General features: G+C 60.3%; 1 protein-coding gene across 3 annotated transcripts; it reads right to left on the bottom strand.

Moving 5' to 3' along the window:
* Nucleotides 1-973: 973 nt before the first annotated feature.
* On the bottom strand, nt 974-23,077 carry SH2B2 (SH2B adaptor protein 2). 3 transcript variants are annotated; one of them, XM_063089810.1, is made up of 9 exons: nt 22,815-23,077; nt 12,095-12,846; nt 8,831-8,932; nt 6,882-6,973; nt 5,555-5,646; nt 5,269-5,448; nt 4,557-4,762; nt 1,834-2,005; nt 974-1,376 (listed from the first exon to the last, which is right to left on the bottom strand). In XM_063089810.1, the coding sequence occupies exons 2-9, from the start codon at nt 12,815-12,817 to the stop codon at nt 1,057-1,059; spliced, it is 1,887 nt and encodes a 628-aa protein (XP_062945880.1). In that variant the 5' UTR covers nt 12,818-12,846; nt 22,815-23,077; the 3' UTR covers nt 974-1,056. The 3 variants fall into 3 exon arrangements, with proteins under 3 accessions (XP_062945880.1, XP_062945879.1, XP_062945878.1); XM_063089809.1 differs by lacking the exon at nt 22,815-23,077 and adding an exon at nt 21,359-21,430; XM_063089808.1 differs by lacking the exon at nt 22,815-23,077 and having other exon boundaries at nt 5,269-5,445.
* Nucleotides 23,078-23,788: the final 711 nt, after the last annotated feature.

Genomic DNA, 23,788 nt, shown 5'->3' with positions numbered 1-23,788 from the left:
CTCTTGTATTCCTCCCTCACCATGGTGGCAGCAAGAGGTGCTGCTTGGTCACTTCCTGGTAATTCTGTGTGTCAGGACTGGGTGGCTGGAGCAGCAAAGCCCTGGGAGCCGCCCAGTGGTGCCAGTGACCCTTTTATGGGGAAGGGGCTGTAAGTGCCTGAGTTGTAGCCCCGGGAGGTTTAGCATCTGGGGGTCTGAAATACACATCATTGGCCCAGGCCCTGCAAGGGCACTCCTGGGCAGGGGGACCATGGGTCTGTGGACCCAGGTTGGGGTGCAGAGTCTGGACTGGGGGAGGGGAAGGTGGGCTTTGGCTCCGCAGTAACAAGATCTTTCTCAGAGTTAACACTGCCTGAGGGCTGGGGTGCTGGTGGTGTCTCCAAGGCCTGGGGACATGGGAGCCACAGCTGGAGCACTGCCTGAGGGCAGGCGTGGGTGGGGATGGGGGTGGGGGGTTCCTCCAGGCCACTTCTAAGTTAGAGTGTATGTCAGAGGTGGGAAATCCAGCCTCTCCACTTGCTCAACTCTTCAAACGAATAATGTGCAGAAATCCTATCTTGTCACCCTGTCCACACTGCCAGGCTTCCACTGACCTAAAACCACCCTACTCTCCCAGCCAGGGCACAACTCCTCATCCTGGCATTGAAGGGCCCCTCCCCATCCTTCATGGTGACCTGGGATGCCCCCTGCTCTCATCTCGCCTCTACCTTCCACCGCCCCTCATTTTCGCCCCCACCTCTCTCTCTCGCAGCTCCACTAACCCCCTCCCCAATCCTTACACCCCTGGGCAGCCTCCCTGAGCCCTGCTCTTGGACCCAGCGCAGACAGGGAGTCCCTCCGCTGTGTCCCCTACGACAGAGCTGGGAGGGGGCCCTGCGTGTGGCTGCCCAGCAGGCAGTCGCTGAGCCGAAGGAGCCGCCCTCCCTGTGGTGCCCGAGGCCGGGGCAGGAGAAAGGACGACAGGAAAGCCGGGTGCAGTCCCTAAAACAGGCTCTTTAATAACACGCATGTCTTCACTGAAGAGCTTCGCGGTTGCCGCCGGCGCGGGCGGCGGCGCTAGTAGAAGGAGTACTGGTTCTCGACGGCGCGCGCGCGGCCGGCCGCGGGCTCCGGGGGCTCGTCGGCGGCTGCGGCCGCGGCCTCCAGCAGGCGCTCGGCGCTGTCGCTGCGGCTGCGCGCGCCCGGCGGGCCCTCGGCGGTGGCGCGGGGCGGCGCGGGCCCCGACGCGGCCGGGGACGACGAGGCGGCCGAGGACGCGGCCGGGGGCGAGGCGGGCGGGCAGGCGGCGGCGGCGAGGCTGGAGAAGTAGTGCTGGCCGGCCGGCTCGCTCCAGCAGGCGGGGGGCGCAGGCGCGGCGCCGGGCGAGGGCCCCGGGTCTGCAACGGGCGGGCGGCGGGCTCAGCGGGGGGACGCGGGGACGGAGCCCCCCGAGAGGGAGGGCGCGGCCGGGGCCCCACGGGAGCCGGGGCCCGGGGCCGGGTGTCCTCCTCGGATACCGAATGGGCATGGCGAGACGGCAGCGCGCACACGGCGCTCGGGCCGCGGATGCGGGACACCCTGGCTGTCCCCGCGACGCCTGCGTCTCAACAGCTCTGGGCTGAACCCTGGTTGTGCGGGACTGAGCGCCCTCCGCTCCCTTTGCCGGGAATCCTTCCGGACCGGGACGCCATGGGGCTGCCACTTCTGCCTCCATTCCTGATGGCCCCGATTGGCTGGGGTTGGGGGCACGCCTAAGGCTATGGGCCTGAAGACCTGATCATCCCACCCGCTAGCTATGCTGGGTGGCCGCCTGTCTTTCTGAGCTGTCACACCCGCCAGGTGGGGGCGTCTTACCTGGTGGGGGGCCCTGGGCCCGCACATAGCTGCGTAGGGTGATGTCGGCCGAGCCCCCTGACTCCAGTGGGATGGGGTGGGTATGGAAGTGGCGGAGCATGTCAAGCACAGACTGGAACCACAAGTGCTGTACGTGGCACTGGCCGTGGCCATTCAGGGACAGGCGTAGATGCTGTGGGCATAGGCGGGTGTGGTCAGTGGCGGGGTCCTGGGCTGGCCAACTGCTTGGCAAGTGCTTCTGGGAGTTGGTGGGAGGACTAAGTCTCATAAAGGCCACTATGTATGTGTCAGACCCAAGGACCTCTAACCCATGAGCACCATCTGCGGGTAGGGTCACTCTTGTGGTGGGGGTGGGGAATGGAGGGCAACAGAGCCAAGCTGCGACTTGCCCCAGCTGGGAGCACCCACACTGTGCCTGGGCCCTTGCCCTTCACACCCCTCCCTCCCAGGCCCCTCAAAGCCCCAGAAGGGAGGGATTACTGCACCCATATTAGAGATGGGGAAACTAAGGCCCAGGGAGGGGAAGTGACATGCCCATAGTCACAGAGTACAGAGCTAGGAAGAGAACTCATGTTTGTGTGATTCCCCCAGCCCAGGAGGCGAGGGGTCTGCCTTCTGGCTCCCGCAGAGCCGAAGCCCAGAGGAATGACTGCACGTGCTCCTCACCTGTGCAGCAGCGGCAGCACCTGGAGCACATGCAGCAGGGCTGCTTCCTCTCTGGGTCTCCAGGGCCCACATGAGGCAGGAGCTTCAGGATGGGAAGCCAGGCCTGTGGTCTCTAGTGGTGAGCCACAGGTCTCTGGCTTAGTCCTGCTTTGCTCAACACGTGTCCCACAGGAGGAAAAGTGACTGTCTCTGGGTGTGTGTGGCAAGAGAGGAGGTGTCTGAGGGTATGAGCATGGCCCCAGGCCCAGGAGGGGGAGCTGGCCTAGCCACTACATAAAGGACAGAGAAGCACCTAGTGTGGGGTGGGGGAGGTGGCCCCATGAGTGAGTTCTGCCACTCAGCAGGGTGAGAAGTTGCCAGGGACAGTGTGAGCAGACCTGGGCAGCATGAGTGGCAGCCCGGGGCAGGGACTCAGCTAAGAGGAGCAGCATAGTGGGGTCCCACTGCAGCCTCCTATCTGGACCCGGCCTTTGGGTGCAGAGGCCCAGGGCAGAGCTGGGCACCAGGGGTGGGTGGAAGCAAGGCAGGTGCATCTCAATCTTCTGGAAGACATTCCAGACATTTAGGATCTGAAGGTGAAAAGAGCTGCCTCTGGGGAGGTAGTAATCTTCTCTCCCAGGAAATGTGTAAGCAGGAGGTGAGGGTTCCTGCTCTACCCTACGCTAACTTATCACACCCTGGGCAGTCACCTCCACCCTGGGAGAACAGCAGATGGGTAAGAGGTGAGGGACAGGTTCAAGGTTGGGTTTTGTCCCAGGAAGAAGAGGAACTGCCCGCCTCCCTTGCTCACCCCGCCATGCCTGATGGTGGGTCAGGCACCGTCCTAGCCTTTGGCTTGAGCACGAGTCATATCCAGGCCCTCGGGGAAGCAGCCTGGGATGGTGCTGGCCAAGAAGTAAACTGTGAGCCACCAGGGACAGCATTAAGTGCCCGGCTGTTGGAGGAATTGGTAAGGGTGGCTGTTTTCCAAGGAGGTGTCCCGGGGGAGGTGCTGCCTCTTTCATGGTGGGGCCAATGCTGCCAAGGACAGAGGCCCAGGGAGCCCCTGGGGGGCCTGTGCTGGGCCAGCTGGGGGCTAGGGCAGCAGGGGGTCCTGCACACAGACACTGATCACCAGCTGCAGGAGTTCTGGGGCACTCCTTCCTCCAGTGAAGGCTGATGGGAAATCGTGTCCCAGGAGGGTGTGTCCTTACTGGAAACATGGGATTGGGGGAAGAGGCACTGAGGTTTCTTCCCACATTGTCACCCCTGAAATTGGCTTTTGTGTCACATTTCCCTTTGCACTGTAGGTCATTATAGCACAATTCTCTGCCTTGCGAGCACGCCACCTGGGGCACCGTCACACCCTCTCATTCTGGGCCCTGTCCTAGTCACCCTTCTCACCCGTCTTCACCTCAACAATTCTCCCTCTACTGCATGTCTCAGATCAAGGTCCCCTCCAACTCTGACCCCTCAGCCTGTGTGGCCCCCTGCCCAGCCCAGCTCCTCCTTTCCCGCCTGGCTTTCTAAGCCCTGTGTGTTTCCCTCCTTTGTCCCTTGTCTGAGCACAGGTCTGGCCCAGAGCTAGGGCCTAGGAGAAGCTGGTGAACTGATCTGAACAGGCAAAAAGAGGGGCTCTCTGGGGGTGGGTGGGGCAGGAGGTGTCATTCTGAGAGCCTCAGGTGACCCCAGCCCTGCACTGCGGTGGCTCTGGGTGGAGACCCTGAGAGGCCCCAGTGCTATGTGATCCCCAATGCACAGGATCCGAAAGGACTTGCAAAGTTAGATTCTCAGAGGGCCTGGCCTTCTGTTGGCTTTGCCACTAGTAGGTGGCTTCCCCATCTGGAGAAGAGAGAGGCCTGGTTAGGGCTGATTGCCACCCCTCGGAGAGATGTGGGAAGGATGCAGGTGATTCAAGGAGTGTGGCCAAGGACAGGCCTGGCCTATGGGAAATCAGGTCACACCTATGCCCATGCAGCCTGCTCCCGGGGTATGGCCTCAGGACTGGGCCACCTCAGTCTCCTCCCCCCAGGGCTGGTCACTCCACTCTGTGATCCCCCTCCCCCATGCACACTTGCCTTGGCCTTGCCCTGGAAGTTGAAGGTCAGCACGTACTCCCCAGGCCGAGTCTCACTTTGGCGGATCACAAAGAGGCCGTGGCTTCGGGGCCCGCCCGCCAGCACCAGCTGAGCTGCCTTGACCCGTGACAGTGTCCCGTGGAACCAGGGGTAGTTGGTGAGCTCCAGCTCATGCTCGGCCTCAGGATCGGGCTCTGCTCCCTCCTCTGGAGAGGGGATGACAGTGTGAGGGGTGCAGGAGGAAGGAGAGAAGGGGCAATAAATAAATGAGAGAAGAGAGACAGCATCTTGGCTTTTTACATGTAAAATGTTGTTTGAATAATTTTATAACTAGGCAGGAAGCTGACCCAGCCCATTAGTTAAGCATATGAGATAAATTAAGGTGCAGAGAGGGGAAGGATTATCCTGGGGTCACTCCGTAAGTCAGCAGCAAGCGTGGGAACAAATCAAGTCTCCTGTCCCAACCCCTGGTTCCAACCCTCTGCACCCCTTTCAATTCTGTATTGAAACCAGGTGCAGCGGGAAGGGTCGGGACCCCAGACTGGCCTACAAAAGCCAGAATTACTGTGGAGTTGTGTGAAGGACCCAGTGGGATGATATGTCACACCTTCTGGGGCTCAGCAAGGGCTCTGGAGGGAGCCCATGGGTGCCCATGGTGGGGGTGGGGGCCCAGGAGAGAAGGGGCAGGGAGAGCAGGCTGTCCCACTGGCACCTGTGTTATTGCTGTCACCACCACTGCCACTGCCACCCGGGGACTCCAGGCTCTGTAGGAAGGTCTCCAGTGGGACATGGATCAGGGACTCTCCGAGGGTATCTCGAGCTCGGCTGTGTGGTGCTGTCACCACTGCACCCACAGATGCCACTGTCTCTGGGGGCCGGGGCAGGTCTGCTGCTGGGGAAATGGCAGGTAAGAAGCATGTCCTTTTATCTCTCTACCCCAAGTGTTCACCCCCTCCAACCCTGTCGCCACTACTCCGGCCAGCTCTGCCCCCACCTACCATCTGTTAGGAGCTCACAGCTGCAGGAGGCCACGTGGCTGGCCAGACAGCCTCCTCCGGGACAGGAGAGCTCAGCATCTTCCTCACTGTCCCTGTGGAGGTGAGAAAGCACAACTGTGTCCTGATAAGCAGCTCAGCCCCGGACCACAGGCTGCTCATGGAGAAGGCAGTGGCCGCCAGTCCCAGGACCAGCATCAGCCCTATCCTGCCCTCTGCTCACCTGGAGCTCTCTGGCCTCCATGTCCCTCTGTCCCACCCTCAGCTGGCTCTTTGGCCAGCGTGTGAGTGACTGGGCCATGCAGAGAGGCCTCCAAGTGTGTACAGTTCCCCTGAGGCCACATGACCCCTGCCCACTAACCCTGAAGGGCTGCCCCCTCCTGGACTCATGGAGGTCTTCAAATGATAAGAGGGGCATGGTGGCGGGCAGGGCCTGGGCAGCTCCCCTCCCTGCCCAGGGCCTTTGTTTCTCCATCTGCGACATGAGGTGTCTGGGACCCTGCTAGCTCTAAAATTCTGCAAAGTGAGGTTCACCTTCACAGGAGCTGGGGAAGGAGTCTGCAGAGCAGATGGTCAGGAAGGTGGCAGGGGAGGAATTATGACCACTTTGGGGATGGGGCCTGGGAGGCGCCAGGACTTTAATTGTGCTTCCTTAAATGAAGCTGTTAATTAGAAAGCAGCAGCCCCTCCCCCTGGGGCTTGGCTCACCCCATTAGCCAGAGAGCTGCTGCCAAATGCTCAGCCTGCTGGCCTGCCTGCCCCTCCTACTCCTGGCCTCGGGATCTCTCCTGGACTGTGGCGCCAACCTCCCTGCTGCTCTTCCTGTACATGGCTGACCTGAACTGCCCTCTGCCTAGTACTAGCCATGGCTCTCCCCTACCCCCTGACCTACCAACGTCCTGAGCTCTCTTCAAAATCCCTTCTCACCATCTACCCAGAAAGGCCTGATGTTCCCTGCAAGCCCCAGCTCTTGTGCAGTTCCACACCTTCTGTTGGGCTGTCCTATGCCCTCCCCTCCCCCCGGCCTGGCTCAGGCCTGCTCTTTAAGTCTCAGATTAGGAGAGCCCCTCCACCAGCTCGCCTTCCCTGAGCCCCCATCTCCCAGTGGTCTGAGGCTCCCCTGCGGGTGAGGACAAGACTTGCTCCAACTTCCTTCCAGAGCCTGTTGGGGGTGGGATGGGGGTACAGGCCATCCTTGCCAGCACCGATCTGGATAGGACAGCAGTGAGAAAAGCCCGTTTCTGGAGCTCAGGAAGCTGCTCCCTTTGAGGGCTGGACCAAGGGCACACCTTGGCCCATCCACCCATCCTAGGGCCACCTGGGCACTCACCCGGGGTCCACGCAGCCCTGGATGTCAGCCACCCACGAGTGCTTCTGCAGTGAGTCGATGGTTTCCAGGATGTACTCGGCTCCGTTCTCCACCTGGGGAGGACGGGTGGAGGGAGTCCAGACCACAGCCAGCACTCCAACCTCCTCCACCCTCAGCAGGGGGCTCCAGACCCCGGGACGAATGGCCAGAATGGCTCCAGTGGCTCATCCTACCCCTTTTACCAGGGCTCGAGGGTGTGAGTGGCAAGGAAGATAGTGGGGTCACCACTGGGCACACTCCAAACCAAGGCCAGGGTCCCGGGGTGGAACCAGCAGCCCACACTCTCAGCTGCCCCTCCCTCCTGAACCCACCACTGGAGGTGACATCCAGACCCCCTGGCCTCAGGTCCTCAGGCCCTGGAGATGCAGCCTCTAAGGAAGCCATAGTGTCTGGGGGAGGGATGGGTGGCCCAGCATTCCCATCCCGTGACCTCGCAGCCCAGAGAAGGAGTTCAAGTCAAGCAGAGAGGCCAGCCGACCCAGCACACTGAGTTGAGTGGTCATATGCCTTAGTGCCTAGGACTGTACTACTGTGGCCTTGCCCTGGGATAAGCAGCCATCAAAGGGGTAGAGAGTAGGAGAACACAGCTGCTGGGGCCAGGCCAGTGTAATCCTACACTATGTTATCTGATCAACTCCTCCCCACACCTTGTGAGGGAGGCAATGTATTACCCCCATTTTATAGAAGATAAGACTGAGGGTCAGAGAGGCCAAGTAACTCGCTCTAAGTCACACAAGAAGCCAGTGGCATTGCTGGGACCTGAACCCAGGTCTCTGGGATGCCCAGGCACAGTGCTCTCAGCTTTCTGTCATGCACCTCTGTCAAAATGCAGTTATTAGGGGAGGAGGTTTGTGAGGGAGGAGGAGAAGTGGTAGACTAACACATACAAAACTGTGCTATCTATCCTAAGTGAATCATTGCGCAGTATATACATGCACTGAAAGGATACACTGTACCCCACAAATATGTACAAGTAAATGTTAAAATTAAAAAAAAATGCATTTGTTGAACTCAGCATCTCAGCTGGGAGGGTCCTTGGAGACCATCTTTAATGCCTCTCTGAACAGATGGGGAAACTGAGGCCATGAGTAGGGCTGGCAGATGAGCTCCTCTGCCTGGGCTCCTGAGCATAACCAGCAGCATCGTGGCCACCCAGCAGATGAGAATGCCAGGTGGGCAGGGGCTATGTCCTCAGTCCCTGCCTGGAGTGACTCAGGGTATGGGACTGGCAAATGTTTGCTAAACAAATAAGTGAGTTTGTGACTAAACAACTAGGGACCAGTAAAAACATAAACCCAACCAGGCGCCTGGGGAAGAGGGTGGGGGCTTCATGCAGCTTTGAGTGGGCAGCACCAGGCCTCTCTGGGAACTCTGCCTCACAAACACCTTCTTATCCTCAAGGAGGCACAGGGACCACAGTGCTGGCAGCCTGGAGCCATGTCCTCAGCAGTCCCAGCAGGCCACCCCAGTGATGTGTGGCCTGGGAAAAGGATGGGCTGCCCCCAGAACCACCGGGGTGCCTCCTCGCCCATCCTCAGTGCCTTTGTGCCTACTGTGGGACCCAGCCGGTTCCCACACTCCAGTGCCCTGAAATGGGAACATTTACATAACTGCTGCAGTCTGGCCACCAGTTCCTGCCCATGGGGTGGGCGTGCGCTAGCTCCAGTGGGGGAAGGGAGGGGAGGAAGTGAAACTCTGATGAGCTTCACCCAGACCCAGGAGGAAATGGGAACAAGAGCCCAGATGGGAGATGACACCCGGGGCACATAGCTCTCAAGCCCAGACTCGGATTCAGGTCCTAGCTATGTGCTGAACAGATGTCATAGAGTCCTGATACCCCTGCCCCACCAGGACCCCCTCCCCACTGCCCTGCTGCTGGCTGGGAAGTGGAGCCAGGGGTGTGGCCTCACCTTGAGCACGAAGGTGTTGTCCTTCTCTGGCATCTCCAGGGGCATGGTGGTGCGGACCTCGATGATGGCTGAGAGGGGGATGCTGACCTTGGGCCTGGAGGCCTGGGAGGCCAGAGGAAGGGGCAGTGAGAGAGTGGCCCCAGGGCCTCTGGATACCCTCTCCACCCTTCCCTGCTTCCAAGTGTCAGAGCAGGCCTCAGCTTAGACTGCTATGGCCACCCTGGCACAGAGGTGTTCTAATCCCCATCTCACAGATGAGGAAGTTGAGGGAGCAGTTTCTGAAAAACAAAGGGACCTCTTCCTATAGTCACACAGTAAGCCAAGGACAGAACTGGGGTTGACATCTGAGTCTTCTACCTCCAAGACTTGAGGGGTGAAGCCCTCCCAGGCTGCCCTCTGCCCAGGGCACCCAATGGATCTGTGGTTTTCACATTTTTGACTTTGACCTCAGTAAGAAATACATTTGACATTGTGGCCCAGTACACATATACCTAGGTAAAAATACCTATGAAACAAACGTTCCGTCAGACTATATTTACCCTTATTGTGTGTGCTGGAGTGTGCTATTTTCTATTCTATTCTAGTTCATTAAAAAAAAAAAAAATGCTGGTCTTCTGCTTTAGACTAGACTTTCCAGAGCAGGGCTGTGGAGTGGTCAGGGTCTTGTCACCAGGTGTGGGTAAAAAGAACTCGTGTTCCCAACAACGCTGCAGGGTTTAGCGAAGGTGAGCTGGCAGGGGTCCCTGGGAGGGCCACTCTAGGCCTGGCCCTACTCTCTCCGCCTTGAAGCTCCCAGCCACAGCCCTGAGGCCCCCTGGAGTTGGCCTAAGACTGGGATTCCCGGCAGGGCTCGGGCTCTGGGACAGGGAATTTCTTAGGAGGAAAAGGAAGGGCTGCACATTTGGCGGGCACGTGGGTGGGAATTCCTGGCAGCACTGGCCACCATCCAGCAGGCATGGGGCTGGGCTTGGCACAGAGATGAGGTGCTGGCTGACCATGGTGTGAGGCCAGCGATCCTGCGCCAGGTAGAGCAGACACAGGCCTGCAGTGATGGCCTGGACTGGGACCTTCAGCTGGGCACCTGCTGGCTGGAGGTGCTGTGGTTCCTCCGCCATCTGTTGAACACTTATGCAGCCCAAGCATCACCTCCTTGCGGCTCCAGAACATCCAGCCCTCCCCCCATTAAAGTCTGCATCCAGTGCTGCAAGTGCTGGTTTCCTGGCGGCTCCCCAGTGGAGGCAGCCAGCCTCCTTGCTCCTTGGGTCCCCAGGACTGGCCCGCCACAGGCCATGAGTGGACCTGGGGTTCAGGAGACTCTTCCTGCAGGGGTGAAAGAGCTGGAAACTGGAGACCTGACTCATGGGGCTCTGACATCAAGGGCTGTGTGTGGGAAAGTCCACGGCTCCCCAGAGATGGCCCCGAGCCCGCAGACCCCAAGCTCCCAGCTGCTCCAAGAGTGCAGCTAGGGCTCCAGCAGGCGAGGGGAGATCTGAACTGTGGGTGGATGAACAGGAAGTGGGGTGGGGTCAGCAGGGGTGTCCCATGGGGCTCATGCACCCTGGGAGCTGGTCTCCTGGGAATAGACAGATTTGGGAAACCCAACCTGATCCACTCTCTCACCTGGATCACCCCTGAATACCTCCACATACCCCAACACTTGCATGGAGACAGGCTCTGAAGCCAGATCAAGGGGAAGGAACCCACCAGCCTTCCCCAGAGGTTGGGGAAGGGCCAGTGACCCCGCAGGCACCCTGTTTTCTGCATCAGTGGTTAACGGGCTCTGCGGGGACAAAGGAGAGGGCACCAGCTGCCGCGCCCTCTCCCCTGAGGGCGGCATACACCGCTATTTACAGACAGGCAGCTGTGACTGCCACTCAGGGCTGGAGGCGGTAGAGCCCTGGGCCTCTGCCCCTGCCCTTTGGGTGAACCCGGGTAAGCCCCACCCCTCATGGGGCTCAGTCTCCGTCTCACAAGGAGTGGAATTGGGCTTAGCAGTCTATGATTTCTCTTAGGGACCTAAGGGTGGGGGGGCTTCAGTGGTGAAAAGCTCTTGGGAAATCTGGGAGGTCTGGGACTTGGCGGGAAAGTCTTCAGAGAGTAGGTGTGTTCCTGGGAAGTCACTTCTCCAGGGCCCATGTGGAGAGAGCCAAGAGGCTCAGGGTGACTGAGACGGCACCTGGGACAGAGTGCACCTGAGGTGGGTGGGGGACTGGGTGGTTCCTGGGGGTACTGCCAGCTGCTCCCCTGGCACAACCTCCCACCTGCTCAAACCTCTCAGTGCACAGGGGGCGCCCACCTCCACGCTCCTTTCATTCTCAGGACCACCGGGGTAGTGAGTATAATTAGCTCAGTTCTGCCACCCACCTGCTGTGTGACTTTGGGCAGGCCACATTCCCTCTCTGAGTAGTCATTAGTGTTCTCTTCTGTGACCTGGGGACCATGTGCTCACCTTGCCAGGGTCCCAGGAGGACGAGAGTTTGTATGAGCAACTGCCCACCATGCTGAGGGCTGGACACACGGTGTGCTCTCAGAAAGGGGGTGCTACTGTTAACAGCTACCAGGGTACTTTGAAACGTTTGTGGAAAGATTGGTATTATCTTTCAATTCTATCTTCCTATGGACTTTTTTTTTTTCCTTTTTTTTTAAAAAGATGACCGATAAGGGGATCTTAACCCTTGATTTGGTGTTGTCAGCACCACGCTCTCCCAAGTGAGCCACGGGCCGGCCCTTCCACAAACTTTGTGAAGTATCCTTGTATTCCCACTTTCCAAACAAGGCAGTTTTGCCACCCTCCAGAAGACCGAAGTGCCCCGGGGGTTCTGGTGGCCCGCCCCCAAGAGGGGGAGGGGCCAGCGCACTCAGGTGAGCAGCCTCGCTGGTGACAGCCAGAAAGAAGCCTAGCTTTTCCCTGGCCAGAGAGGGGCCACCTGGACAGCGGCTGCACTGGAGCCTGGCACAGACCTCCCCAAGAGTGTACCACTGTCACTCCCTGCCCTCCTCCCCGCAGGCCTCAGCCCTGGGGCCCCAGCTGAGGAGGAGGAAAGGAGGGCAGGCCCCGGCTCCTGCACAACACCCAGCAGTGCCCCGGAACCCTCGCGCACTCAGAGCCGCCTTTCACTTCGCAGAGGGAGAAACAGGATTGAAGGGGCGACTTGTCCATGAGCTAAGCCCACCTACCAGGCTCCTGACACCACGTGCTCCATCCCGTCAACCAGAATAAGCGATGCAGCTGTGCCCACGCGACAGGTGGGGGGAGGAACTCACCTTGGGAGGCACGAAGAACTCCAGGCGGAAGCGCTCGCCGGCCACCGCCCTGCGCAGGAGCAGGCGGCACTTCTGCCACTGGGCGGCGCCCCCCGGGCCCGCGGCTGCGTCGTCGGCCACCATGAAGCGCAGTGCGCCCTCACGTTGGATATCCACCAGCTCCACCTTGGCCGCCAGCGTCCGCGACAGCCGCAGGCGCCTCGTCCACTTGTCGCGCGGCTCGGCCAGGGGTTCCGTGGCGCGCGGGGCGGCGTCGGGCTCGGGCGAGGCGCGCCGGTGCCACATGTCGCGCACGCCGTCCACAACGCACAGGCTCATGTTGCGCAGCGAGAAGCCCTTGCGGACGCGGGCCTTGGTTGCCGCGTGCGCCGACACGTCCTCCGAGCTCCGCGAGTGGCCGTAGGCCGCCGCCTTGAGGGCCGCGGTCCCCGCCGGCTCTGGCTCCATGGCGTCGTCGGCGCGATCGGCCGCCCCCCGCGACGCTGGCCCAGCCACCAGCACGCGGCGCACCTCCTCACCGAAGACGTCCAGGAAGTTGGCGGCGAAGTGGTGGGAGAAGGAGGCCCCGGCGTCGGGGGTGTCGTAGGCCGGGTTGTCTCGCAGGAAGCGGCAGAACTTGTGCGCGAAGTCCACGGCGGCCGCCTGCGCGTGCAGCTCGCAGAACTGCCGCCAGTCTGGGACGGGGACCGGGGCGGCGGCGGGGCCGGGCGCGGCACCATTCATGGCTCCCGTCCCATGGCAGCCCCCTGCGGCTGAGGGTGAGAAGAGTGCACAGTGACTTTGGGACCTCGGAGCAGTGCGCCCCCGTCCACTCCCTCTGGCTCCCCGGGACTCTGTGTGCATGTTAAGGGCCGAAGCACGCGGCCTTCCGAGCAGCGTGGATATGTGACAGGAAGCCAACTGCAGAGGCAGGGGTGGTGTCTGCAGCAGGGGAGTCCTCGCCTTCGTTCTCTTCCCGAACAGCAGTCTCAGGGAACCCCAAGGCCACTCCTGGGGCTGGCAGAGTAGGCTGGGATGACAGATGCCTTTAAGTGGGATCCCCATGAGCCTCAGTGACCTTACATTTCTCAGTAACTTCTTCTGAGGGCCCCCAAAGCCTAGCGGACCAGAAGAAGTCACATGCCATCCTGTTGGCTCTGTCTCCGAGACAGGCAGAGAGCCCAACCTCTCCTCCACTCCTCCCCATCCAGACTGCTGTGTCCCAGGACCCACATGACCCTTTCTGTTGCCTGCAGTACTTCAGCAGCTTCTTCACGGGATCCCTGGTCCTGACCTCACCCCCACTTAAGTCTATTCTCCACCCAGGAGCCCAATCATCATTTCTAAAACATAAGACAGATCAGGTCCCTCCTCTGGTCAAAATCCTGAAATGGCTCCCATTACACTTGGAGTAAAAGCCAAAGTCCTACCCACAGCCCCCAAGGCCTGACACAGTGTGCCTCCATTTACCTCTCCAGGCTTATCTCCTGCCACTCTCCCCTGGCTGCACCTGCCTCCTTGCCCTCCCAGAAGCGTGCCAGCCGCATTCCCACCTCAGGGCCTTTGCACAAGCCTGGCTGCCCTTCCCCCACCCTCCCTCGCCTCCTTCAGGTTTCTGCTCAAACATCGTCTTGTCCGACAGCCTTCCCTGACCTCACTACTGAGAATCATAAATGCTCCCTCTCCACCCTGTGCCGTGCTCTGTGCCTGCTGCCTGCTTTCTTTCCTCCATTGTCCATGCTGCTGCTGGCCGTTGCATACATGTACTTGCTCAGGAGTGTGTCCTCCTCTGCCCCTTCCCCGAGAATGCCAGTCTCACAAGGTGGAGGTTTTGACAGTCCTAAGTGGCTATGTCACCCGTGCTGGGCATACGGCAGGTGCTCAGTAAACACTGAATGAACAAGTGAATATGGTTGGCACACCAGGCTTGTCCCAGCTGGGTAAGGACACACAGCTTGTGAGTGACAAGGCAGGTCCAGGATTCTCACCCAGGTCTGCATGACTCCAGGACTCAGGCGTCACCCCCACTGTGGATCAAGTATGAGCAGTTTTTTGTACTAGCATTGAAAGCCCTGCTTCTTCAGGACTTCTGTCACAGAGGCCCACACACTGGTATTCCCGCCTCCTGGAATCCTGTTCCTTCCAGTGCTCCCATCCACATCTGACCTTCTTGAAAAGGCCCCAACCCAGGAATCCCAGTTGCCTCCTCACCCAGCTTCCTAGTCCTTATTCCCGGCCCCTCCACCCTTCACCACTCTGGATGGCTAAACATGATGTGTGTCCAGTCAGTCCGTTGGGGGCCTTGCCTCCTCATCCCCTGAGGTGGCTGTCACACCTAGGGGGACAGACCCAGCTTGCTGTGTGCATGCTCCCCCCCCATCCTGGCCAGGGTGAAAATGACCAGTGGAGAATAAATGGGGTGATATAGCCCTGCCCTGGGGAGCCCCTGTCTGAGGAGGCTGGCCCAGCGTTAGGGGAGAAGGGATCATCCTTCCAAGGAACGGAGGTGAAGGGTCGTGCCCTCACCTGCCCTCCCAGGCTCCCATGTTTCCTGGCATGCCCTTCCCTCACAGCTCCCGGGAGCACCATCTCATCTCTCCTCTGGGAGGCAAACCCTGTAATTAAACGCCAGGTAAAAATAGCCGCCCCACTTCTGTGAACTGATCTGCTCACAGGGACTCTGGGCCATAGGGCACCCACGGGGATTCCCTTTCCTTGGGGCAACTTTGGCCATCAATCTCCAGTCAATAACCACAGGACAGCTCCCGGGAGGAAACAGGACCACCCGATGAGGCCACTTAGCACTGAGGACAGGTTTCCAAACCAGCTGGTCTCCTCTGAGACCCTGCTCTAGTATGGCGGTGGAGGGCACCAGGGGTGGAGGTGGGAAATAAGGTGTGTGTGGGGGGCCTGTGTTGGGCTTCATGTCTGCACAGGGCAGGAAGAGGGTGCTGCGGGCCTGAGCAATGACTTGGAGGCAGAGCGTATCAGGACAATTGGGGGTTACAGGGTGCTGGTGTTCAGAGTCCACGAGGGTAAGGAGAGAATATGGGCTGAGGCACCATGAGTTTTGCTCATGCCTGACCTCTTTCCTGCTCTGCTCGTCCTCCTCTTTTCACCTAACTCCTACTCACCCTTCAATAATTAACGTATGGGCCACCTCCTCCAGGAAGCCTTCCCTGAGCTCCCCACCTCCCCTGCCCAGGCTGGCACAGGCATCTCCTCTGAGCAAACATAGTCCCCTCCCATACGTCCCTCTAGCAAGTTGCCAGTTGCAGGGTGCTTTAGTGTCTGTTTCCATGTCTGTCTCCCCATGTGCCACAGCCACTCCTCGGGGCAGAAGGCAGGCCTGAGTCAAATCCCAGGCTCTTGGCACTTGCTCCTTCCCCTGGGGGTGGAGGCAGGAATACACCTGTTGCCACCGCCACTGCCACCACCATCATCACCACCACCACCACCATCACCTCGGCCTCCAGAGAAGGTGGAGGGCCCAGGTCAAGGCCTTAGCCTGACCTGGGGGTGTGGCATTTCCTGGGGTGGGGGTGGGGCTGCAGCTAATCACATTAGGCCCTATCCATGTGCTCCAAGCTCACTTATCCAGCAGGACAGTTCTCCGTACACTGGCCACCTCTCCCCCTGTACCACTGGGGTCACTAGGGGGGTCAGAATGGGTGACATGGCAGCCTGTGAAGGCAAGGCACAGATGCCCCTGTGTGAGATAATTATGCCCCCACATGGGGCAGGCAGGAAGTCAGCCCCAGTGCTGGGTTCTCAGGCATCAATCCCTGTCCCTCCCCACTCTTCCTGCTGGCTGGGAAAACCCGGTGTGACCTCACCTCCCCAACCCTGATGGCTGGCTAGGAGCCCAAGGGCCTGATGCCTGGCACAGCAGCCCTCAGTGTCCCTTGGGACCAGCCTGGGCCACACAGAAGAAACAGGGGATGAGCAACCAGAGGTAAGGGTCACCAAGCAGCAGGGCCAGCAGGGCACCCCACACCTAATCACAGATGGAGAGACTGAGGCCCAGACATGGCTCTCTGCAGAGGGGAGGCCGTAAGCCATGGGGAAGAAAGCTCAGCCAGGGCAGGGACAGGGATATGCTGTCCCCTACTGCCCTTGGGGCCAGAACTGGGGAGGTGACCAAATACAATGACTTTGTCTGACCTGGGTGCAAGGTCTGACCGCATTGATTTCCCGAGTGACACTGACCACACCCCAAACCTCTGCACCTCACTTCAAAAATGAAAATGAGGACCACCCTCCCTGGAAGGATGGCACAGGAAGTGGTCTGTGCAATATTACAGTCCGTGTGCAGTACAGGGCAGGGCCAGGGCTCCCCTAATCTCTGGATTGGGCCAGCCCACTCCAGGGATCAGGCAGTGCCCTGACAACCAGACAGAGCCCTGTGTCATTGTACAGGTGACCATGAATCCAGATGTGAGAAAGGTAGGGCCTGAGGGGGAGGGGACCACAGTGGACCACCTCACCCCTGCCCCCACTGCCCGGCTGGTCTGGAAGGTTTATGAGTTGAATCCAGCAGGCCTCAGGCTCTTCCTCCTCCAGTGGCTCCTTGTGGGTCCCTACCTCTGTCTCTGCCTGTGTCATTCTCCTGCCTGGACCATCCTTCTCACTCATCCAATAATTCAAATTCCCCTTGTGTTTTAGACTGTATAGAACCCTCTCTTCTTCCACTGACCCTCCACCCTGAGCTCCCATCATCCCGGTGGCCCTTGACCCTCTTGTTTCTGTGGTCAGCATCCCAGCTTTCCCACTATGGCCCTAGGATGCCAGAAAAGACCTGCGGATCAGATCAGTGCTGTCACTGAGATCTGGGCTGAATTTTGGGCTAGGTCCTCAGTCTCCTGGGGCCTCAGCTTCCCCATCAGAAAAAAGGGTGCTGGAACAGTGGACTGTAGGGGCCCCTGATTCAAATGCATTAGCAATGGCCCTTGGACACTGAAGACTGGGGCCCAGATGTTACCCCACTGGGGCCAGGGGCAGGTAGGGGGTTGCCTCTCACCTCCACAGGCTTGTTCTCTGAGGGCTGGGCCAGGGAGCAGGTGCTGCCCTCCCGCGGGGCACTGGCTGGGCAGACCCCCCCCCCCCAGTTCCTCACCCCTGGGTTTTTCTAGGCGCTGGCTGTCTGGCTTCTCCTCCTGGAAAAAGGAAGGTTTTTTGTTCCCGTCTTGGATGGGATGAGGCTTCAACGGGGTAAGGCAGGGGATGGAGTAGGGGGAGGGGATGGAGGGGGTAGGCGTAGCCTAATCTAGTCCCTGCTCATTGTCTTTCTAAGCCATGGCCTCTCCTAACACCACAGCCAGGAACCCAGACGGGAGACCCCGGGCGGTCAGCCTCGGGCAAAAATAGCGCTGACAATTGGAAAAGGAGAGAAAAAAAAAGGCCAGTCTTCAGTCCCCACGCAGTTCCGGACCCCACGGCCGGGTCATTCCTTAAAATATTGATGAGGCCGCCTCGCCGCCCCCGCCAATGGGCCGACGACCAATCGATCTGGCGCAGTGCGCGGTGGCCCAGGGGGCGGGGACGCAGCAGCCCCGCCCACACCGTGCTGGGGCCACGGGGCTCGGCTTTCGGGGAGCCCCCCTCCTCAGCGCCCTCCCACCACAGGAGGCCACGGAGCCCCGGAGAAAGTGCGAACTAGGCCCCCAGCACCTGGAAAGGCTGCCTGGCGGCTGCTCCCAAACAAGACACAGACAGCACCCTCCGCTGCCAGGAACCCACCCCCCCCCCCCCCCCGCGCTTTCTCCTGCACCCTCACTCAGCTCTGTCCTCAGGGGAGCACCCCAACAACCCAGCGCGGCAGGGGGAGATGGTCGGAACTAAGGGTCCTCTGTTCTGGGCTGGGCAGTGACCCCCTCCAATGAACCATTCTCCTATGGGGAAACCCTTGGGGCCCCCAACATAAGAAGAGGAGACAAGGCCTCACTCTGCTCTCCTTCACCACCCTCTGGGAAGCTGCCTAACCATGACTGCTCACATCCTCTGTCCTCTGTGCTTCTCAAGACCTCAGGGGCATTGGCCAGCCCTGGTCCACCCAGCGTCGTGCTTTACAGTGAAGGCCCCTTCCATTCTGCTGGCCTCTGTGGGACAGTCCCTTCCACCCCTCCAGCTCCCTCTCTGCACTGCTCCCCATGCAGCACGCAGACCACCTTTGGGCAGGCCATCCCTCCAGCCTGGAGTGACTTCCATCCTCTGCCTGCACACGAGGTTTCTCTCCCCTGCGATGAAGGAAGGGAACACACAGGCCACATTCTCTGGTTCGCTGTGGGGTACCTGGGCGCTGGTTCTCAAGTCCACCCACTCCTCCCCTTCCCTCCCCAGAGACTGTCCCCACAGGGCAGGCTCGGAACTGGGGCCTCACACCAGAGTGAGGATGTAGCTGGAATTCTCCAACCCTTCCCCCCAAGAATATCTGCACTCATCTCATGACCCTGGCAGAAGGCAGGTCTGGTTTCTGGTCTTAACACCCTTGAATATGCTGGGGCTTTGCTGCAGAGTGGGGGGGGGGGGTTGGGAGTGAGGTCACTGTGGTCACAGGGACAGGTGTGGATTAAGAGCCCTTGGGAAGCTGCCCTGTATGGGTGAGTGGGAGGGGTGCACACAGTGGTCTTGGCGTTTCTGAGCACCAGTTTCCACAGCTGTGAAGTGGGACCGAGCATCTCTGTTCTCATGTACAGGTTTATTTCCCCATCTGAGGTGAGGCCTGCTCTGGGGAACGTCACTGGGAAGCAGCCGTAAGAGCCACTCTGCGCCCAGTACGCCCTCATGCCTCTCGCAACTCTCAGCCTTTGCCACCTCTGGAGGGTGGGAGCCCTTCTGCTGAGCCCCCTCGCTTTTACTGACACACACAACCTTGACAAGCCCTGCTGGCTCTGCAGGCTCTCAGTCCCAGGGGACCCAATGGCCTGGGCGTCTCCCTACGTGCACATCTGGTCATTTGACACGCTGGGACAGTGGAGCGGTTAAAAGCCTGAGATCTGGAGCCAGACTGTCTGGGTTTGAATCCCAGCTCCCCTGCTTCCTGGCTGTGGGACCCCTTGGCCTCTTATGGCCTCAGTTTCCTCATTGGTTAAAATGGAGGGTAAGAGCAACACCAGCCTCACAGGGCTGTCATGAGGATTAAATAAGTAGTTTAAGAATCAAAGCTCCTCTGCTTCTACTTCCTAAACATTTGTCATCCATTCCCTGTTTCCCTGTGACTGCTCTGGGCAGATGGCTGCAGAGGCCTTCTCTCTGACCTTCCTCCACCCCTCCCCTCCCCCGGCTAATCCAGGCTCCACAGTGTGGCGAAAGGCAGTTTCCCAGAATGTACATCCAGTTGTGCCATGCCCCTGTTAAAAACCCTTCACCCCTCACTTCTTCCCTGTGGGAAAGAGAGGTTTCTCTCATTGCATGGATGAAGAAAAGCAGATCTGGCGAGGAGGTGACTAGTTCATCATTCACTAGATTTGTACTGGTTCCCACTATGTGTCTAGGCCATACAGGTGGGTCCAGGGCTGCAGAATGAGCTAGAGGGGAGCGCAAGCCAAGTTCCAGATCTGTCCCTTTCTGGAGCAAATGCTCTTCCTAGCAGGGACCTCTTCCTTGGTAGCTCCCCCTCCGAGGGCACAGCGGGGGGATGCAGTCCCTCCTTCGGGAAAAGAGATGCCCACTGTTAGAGGAGGAGGCATTCTGAGAGGCTGGGGGGCAGAAGTTCCAGAACTGGGCCCTACAAGACAACAAGCTAAGCCAGGGCATGGAGGCTCAAGAGGTAGGCCCATCCTCCTTCAGGAGCACCCGGTGCTGGACAGTTACTGGCTAGGGTCCATAGGTGGAGAGCAGGCTGGACTGGCTCCAGTTACACTGGCCCTGTTCTCTCCCACACCATCCTGCCCTCTTGGGTTGCAGGGCAGAAGTGCCCCCTCTCAGCCTTGGCCCGCACCTTGCAGCCTCTCAATTGTCACGGACCTCACCTGGACCCTGGCTCAGCCCCCACAAACCTGCAGGATGCCACCCTCAATCCCTGCCACCCAGCCCACCAGTCTGCCTCTGGCTTTTTCATGACACACATACCAGTGATTCCTAACTGAGACCTCCGGTGGCTCCCTTCAGTGCTGAGCATCCCAGAACTCGGCATTGGAGGTGCTTATCAAGTTTCCCTGGGTCTTTCTCTGCACTCCTTAATTCCCAGCCTGGCTGATCTCCAGGTACTTCAAACTCACCACACTCAAGTCCTAATACATCCTCTTCCTCCAACCCCTGCTTGCTCTCTGCTCGAAGTCTCAGCACCTAGCCTGGCACTGCCCCACCTTCCTCCACTCCTCTGCCCCAATAGCTGGTAGGCCCCTGGGCCTATGGAGGCCTCAGAATGCCCTGTATCCTGTCCCTGCCCCACCATTGCTTGACCCCCTGCCCCTCCACAACACCACATGGCTTGTGTCTTATCTCCACCAGACTGTGAGCCCCCAAATAGCTGTTATACCCGCCCCAGCTGGGCTTTATCTTCAGAGGGTCAGATGTATCTGGAGAATGCAGCCCAAACCCTGCTTTACCCACAGGAGCCAAACATGTACCCCTGCACCCTGCCTCACTCTGCCCAAACAGGTGCGGGCTGTGACCTCACAGTGAGGAGTCACACCTGCTATCCCCTGAGACAGGGCACAGGCATAACAACAGACCCTACCAGGTGTGGAGGGAAGAGAAACCTCTCCAGGCCCCAGAGCTCTGACCACCCCTGTGGCCCCACATGGAAAGTGAGAATGAGGTGGGGAAGGCAGGCTCCAAGACTGGACCAGAACCCCATGGGGACAGCAGCCAGGAGGCCCAAAGCACCTAAGTCCCCAATTCCCTACAAAGGCTGGGCAGACAGTGCAAGGAGTAAGATTCAGGCTCTTGTCAGGGAGAAGTGGTTTGGAGGCCTGGCTTGTCGGCTGCATGACTTTGGGCAAGTCATTTCACCTCCCTAATTTGTTTCTTTCTCTGTAAACTGGGGATAATAATAGAACCAAACCCACAGAGTTGTTGTGAAGATTACATGAGAAACAGCACTGATGCCCTTAGCCTGGCCCCAGTCAGCTGGAAACCGAAAGCTCAGCCCTGGGAGCCCCAGGCTCCACCTGGGTGGGGGTCTCACCTCAAACACCCCCAAGGGAAGCCCACCCCTGGGTGTGTGTTCCGGACTCCTTTCCAGGAGACCCACACTAAGTAGGGAAGAGGGGTTTAGAAACTTTAGACAGGTTTTTCACAATAAAAGTAAGAAGAAAAGCATGTTCATTAACCCTCGATTACCTGGAACCATTCAACTAAGCAGCATCAGAAGCTCTTGTCCACCATCATTCACACCATCCAGGGAGTGGGGCTGTTCCCTGACACTGGTGGGAGAGGCCTCTAGGGAGGACAGTAGAAGGAAGAAGCTGGTGGGAAAATGCCTCTGAGACCCTCATGAACACCCTGATCCATACAGCCTAAGGGGTACTTGCTGCGGCTGCTAGACCTCTCCCAAAGTTCCTGCAGTTGGAAAGTTCTAGGTCACTCCCCCAACCAGTGGCTTCCTGGATAGAGGAGGCCAGGAGGGAAGAGATTTGTTCAAAGTGGGGCAGAGTAGGGGGCTTCAGATCATTGCCCCGGCCAGAGGCAGCCAAAACCTCTCGGGGAAACCACTCCCCACGGCTCCCCTGCCCTTCCAGAGGTGCTCTCTCGCCCCGTGGTCAGAGAGGCAACTCTTGCTAGCCACCCAGCTAGGAGGCAGGCAACACCATCCCCATATTACAGGGTGGATAATGGTGGCACAGAGGGCAGAGGTAGGGGCCAACCCAGGTCTGACAGCCCACCCTGAGGCTCTCCCCTGCACCAACTTGGTGTGAATGTAGATTCAGGCTTATTCATACTCACAGGCTTATTCACAGTTACTAAGGCTGCCCAGACCGCCCTGTATGGGTCCTGAGAGGACCCCGTCACTAGAGATCCCACTCCGGGAGCTGCAGGGACCCGGATGGGTCCCTGCCTCTGCCCGACCTCGGCCCGCTGGGCTGGCACGGTTCCGGGCCCCGAGCTGCCCGAAGGTTCATCAATGGTCCGCAGGTTCATCAATGGCCGAGCCGAAGGGCCTGAATGGAGGGCACGAACCCGCCCCTTCTTAAAGGCGCCGGCCTCTCAGCGTCCCTCGGAGATCCTCCCGACTAACCGGGGCTGCTGGAGAGCTCCCCGGGTGGGCGGGTCGGGAAGAGTGGCCGTAGGAAAGGGGGCTCGGACCAAACGGAGGGCGTGCCGGTCCGGACAATGTGGCCCGGCTGGGGTACCTCCTGACACCAGCCCATGGTCCTCACCCTCATTCTAGGTTGAACACTGCCCCCCCCCCAAGCCTAGGGAAGGAACCTGGGCGCCCCCTCCCCCCAGCCAGAGACCCCTCCTCCAGGGCGCCCGCTGCGCTCGCCCCACCGCCTGGCCTGGGCCCTAAGAGGGGGCGGGGGCGCAGCTGCTCCGGGGGTGGCTCGGCCCCTCCCGCCACTCCCCGCTCAGCCCGGGATGGGGATCGGGGAGCCGATCCCAGCTGCGGACGCATCCCTTCCCTCGCGCACCCTCCCTCCTCCCACCCGCGCACACAAAGACGACACGCGCGGACCAGGGCGCGTGCGGCCGCGCTCCCCGGGGCAGCGGTGCGCACACACAAGCACGCCCTCAGGGACAGACGTGGGCTGGGGGTGAGGAACCAGGGGACGGGGAACTGAGGACAAGCAGGCCGTACCTACAGGCGCGCAGCTGCAGCCGCGCGGGCCGGGGCGCCGGCGGAGCGCTGCCCGGACCGCGGCCGGGCTCCCGGGGCCCGGCGGCTCATGGCCGGCGGCGCGTTGGGCTCCCTCCGGGCAGGAGCCGGCGGCGGCGGCGGCTCCTCCCTCCCTGGCCCACAACCTCCAGGGCTCGTGCGCTCCTCGCGGTCTCGGCGCGGCCCCTGCGCGGCTCTCCCTGCTGCCGAGCTCCGCGCGCTCCGAGCCCAGCCCCGCGCGGCGCGCGCCCCGCCCGCTCCTCCTTGCGCCCCCCGCCCGCGCGGCGCGTGCCTGCCGGCCCCGCCCCCGCCGCGGCCCCGCCCCCTCCCGCCTCGCGCCGCGCCGGTCCCGCCCCGCCGCGCCTCCCGCCCTTCGCTGAGCCTGAGCTGCGCCCGAGGCCGGTTCTTGCTTCTTCCCCGAGGCGGCGAGGCCGGGATCGCCCTGCCCTGGGTCCCAGAAGGGTTAGGCATTGGCCCCGAGCCGCCCCATCTGGGCCGGGGGGCCCTGTGTCGCGGAGCCGGTCCCGGGCCAGGCGCCAGAATCTCCCCGTGGCAGAGGTCCCGGGTTGGTGACTCCGGGAGCGCGGATGATGGGGCCGGGCGGGGGCTCTGCATGGTGCGGTGTATGGGGCGTGGACGCCCTCGGAGCGCCCCTTGGTGACGGGCGCCCAGTGGGGGCCGCTGCTGTGGCCGTACCCTCTGCCGCGGGGACAGTGGGAACCTCGAGGAGGCCCAGATGTCGCAACGAAGTGGAAGTCGACGTCTGGTTCTCATAAATTCCGAGGGCGAGCACGCCCCCTCCCTCCAGCCCTCCCGGCGCGGGGCCACAGGATAGGGAAGATCTCTTGAAGACGACCCGCACCTCCCAACCTTCACGTGACAGGGAGACTGATGCCACCGGATAGCTGTCAGAGGTCATACGGGGGTGATGGGGGCACAGTCCTGGCTTTCTCACC

The sequence above is a fragment of the Cynocephalus volans genome, chromosome 3, assembly GCF_027409185.1.
Source record: "Cynocephalus volans isolate mCynVol1 chromosome 3, mCynVol1.pri, whole genome shotgun sequence".
Taxonomy (NCBI): domain Eukaryota; kingdom Metazoa; phylum Chordata; class Mammalia; order Dermoptera; family Cynocephalidae; genus Cynocephalus; species Cynocephalus volans.
The sequence above is the reverse complement of the archived record's forward strand: the minus strand, read 5'-3'. Positions and strand labels throughout refer to the sequence as shown.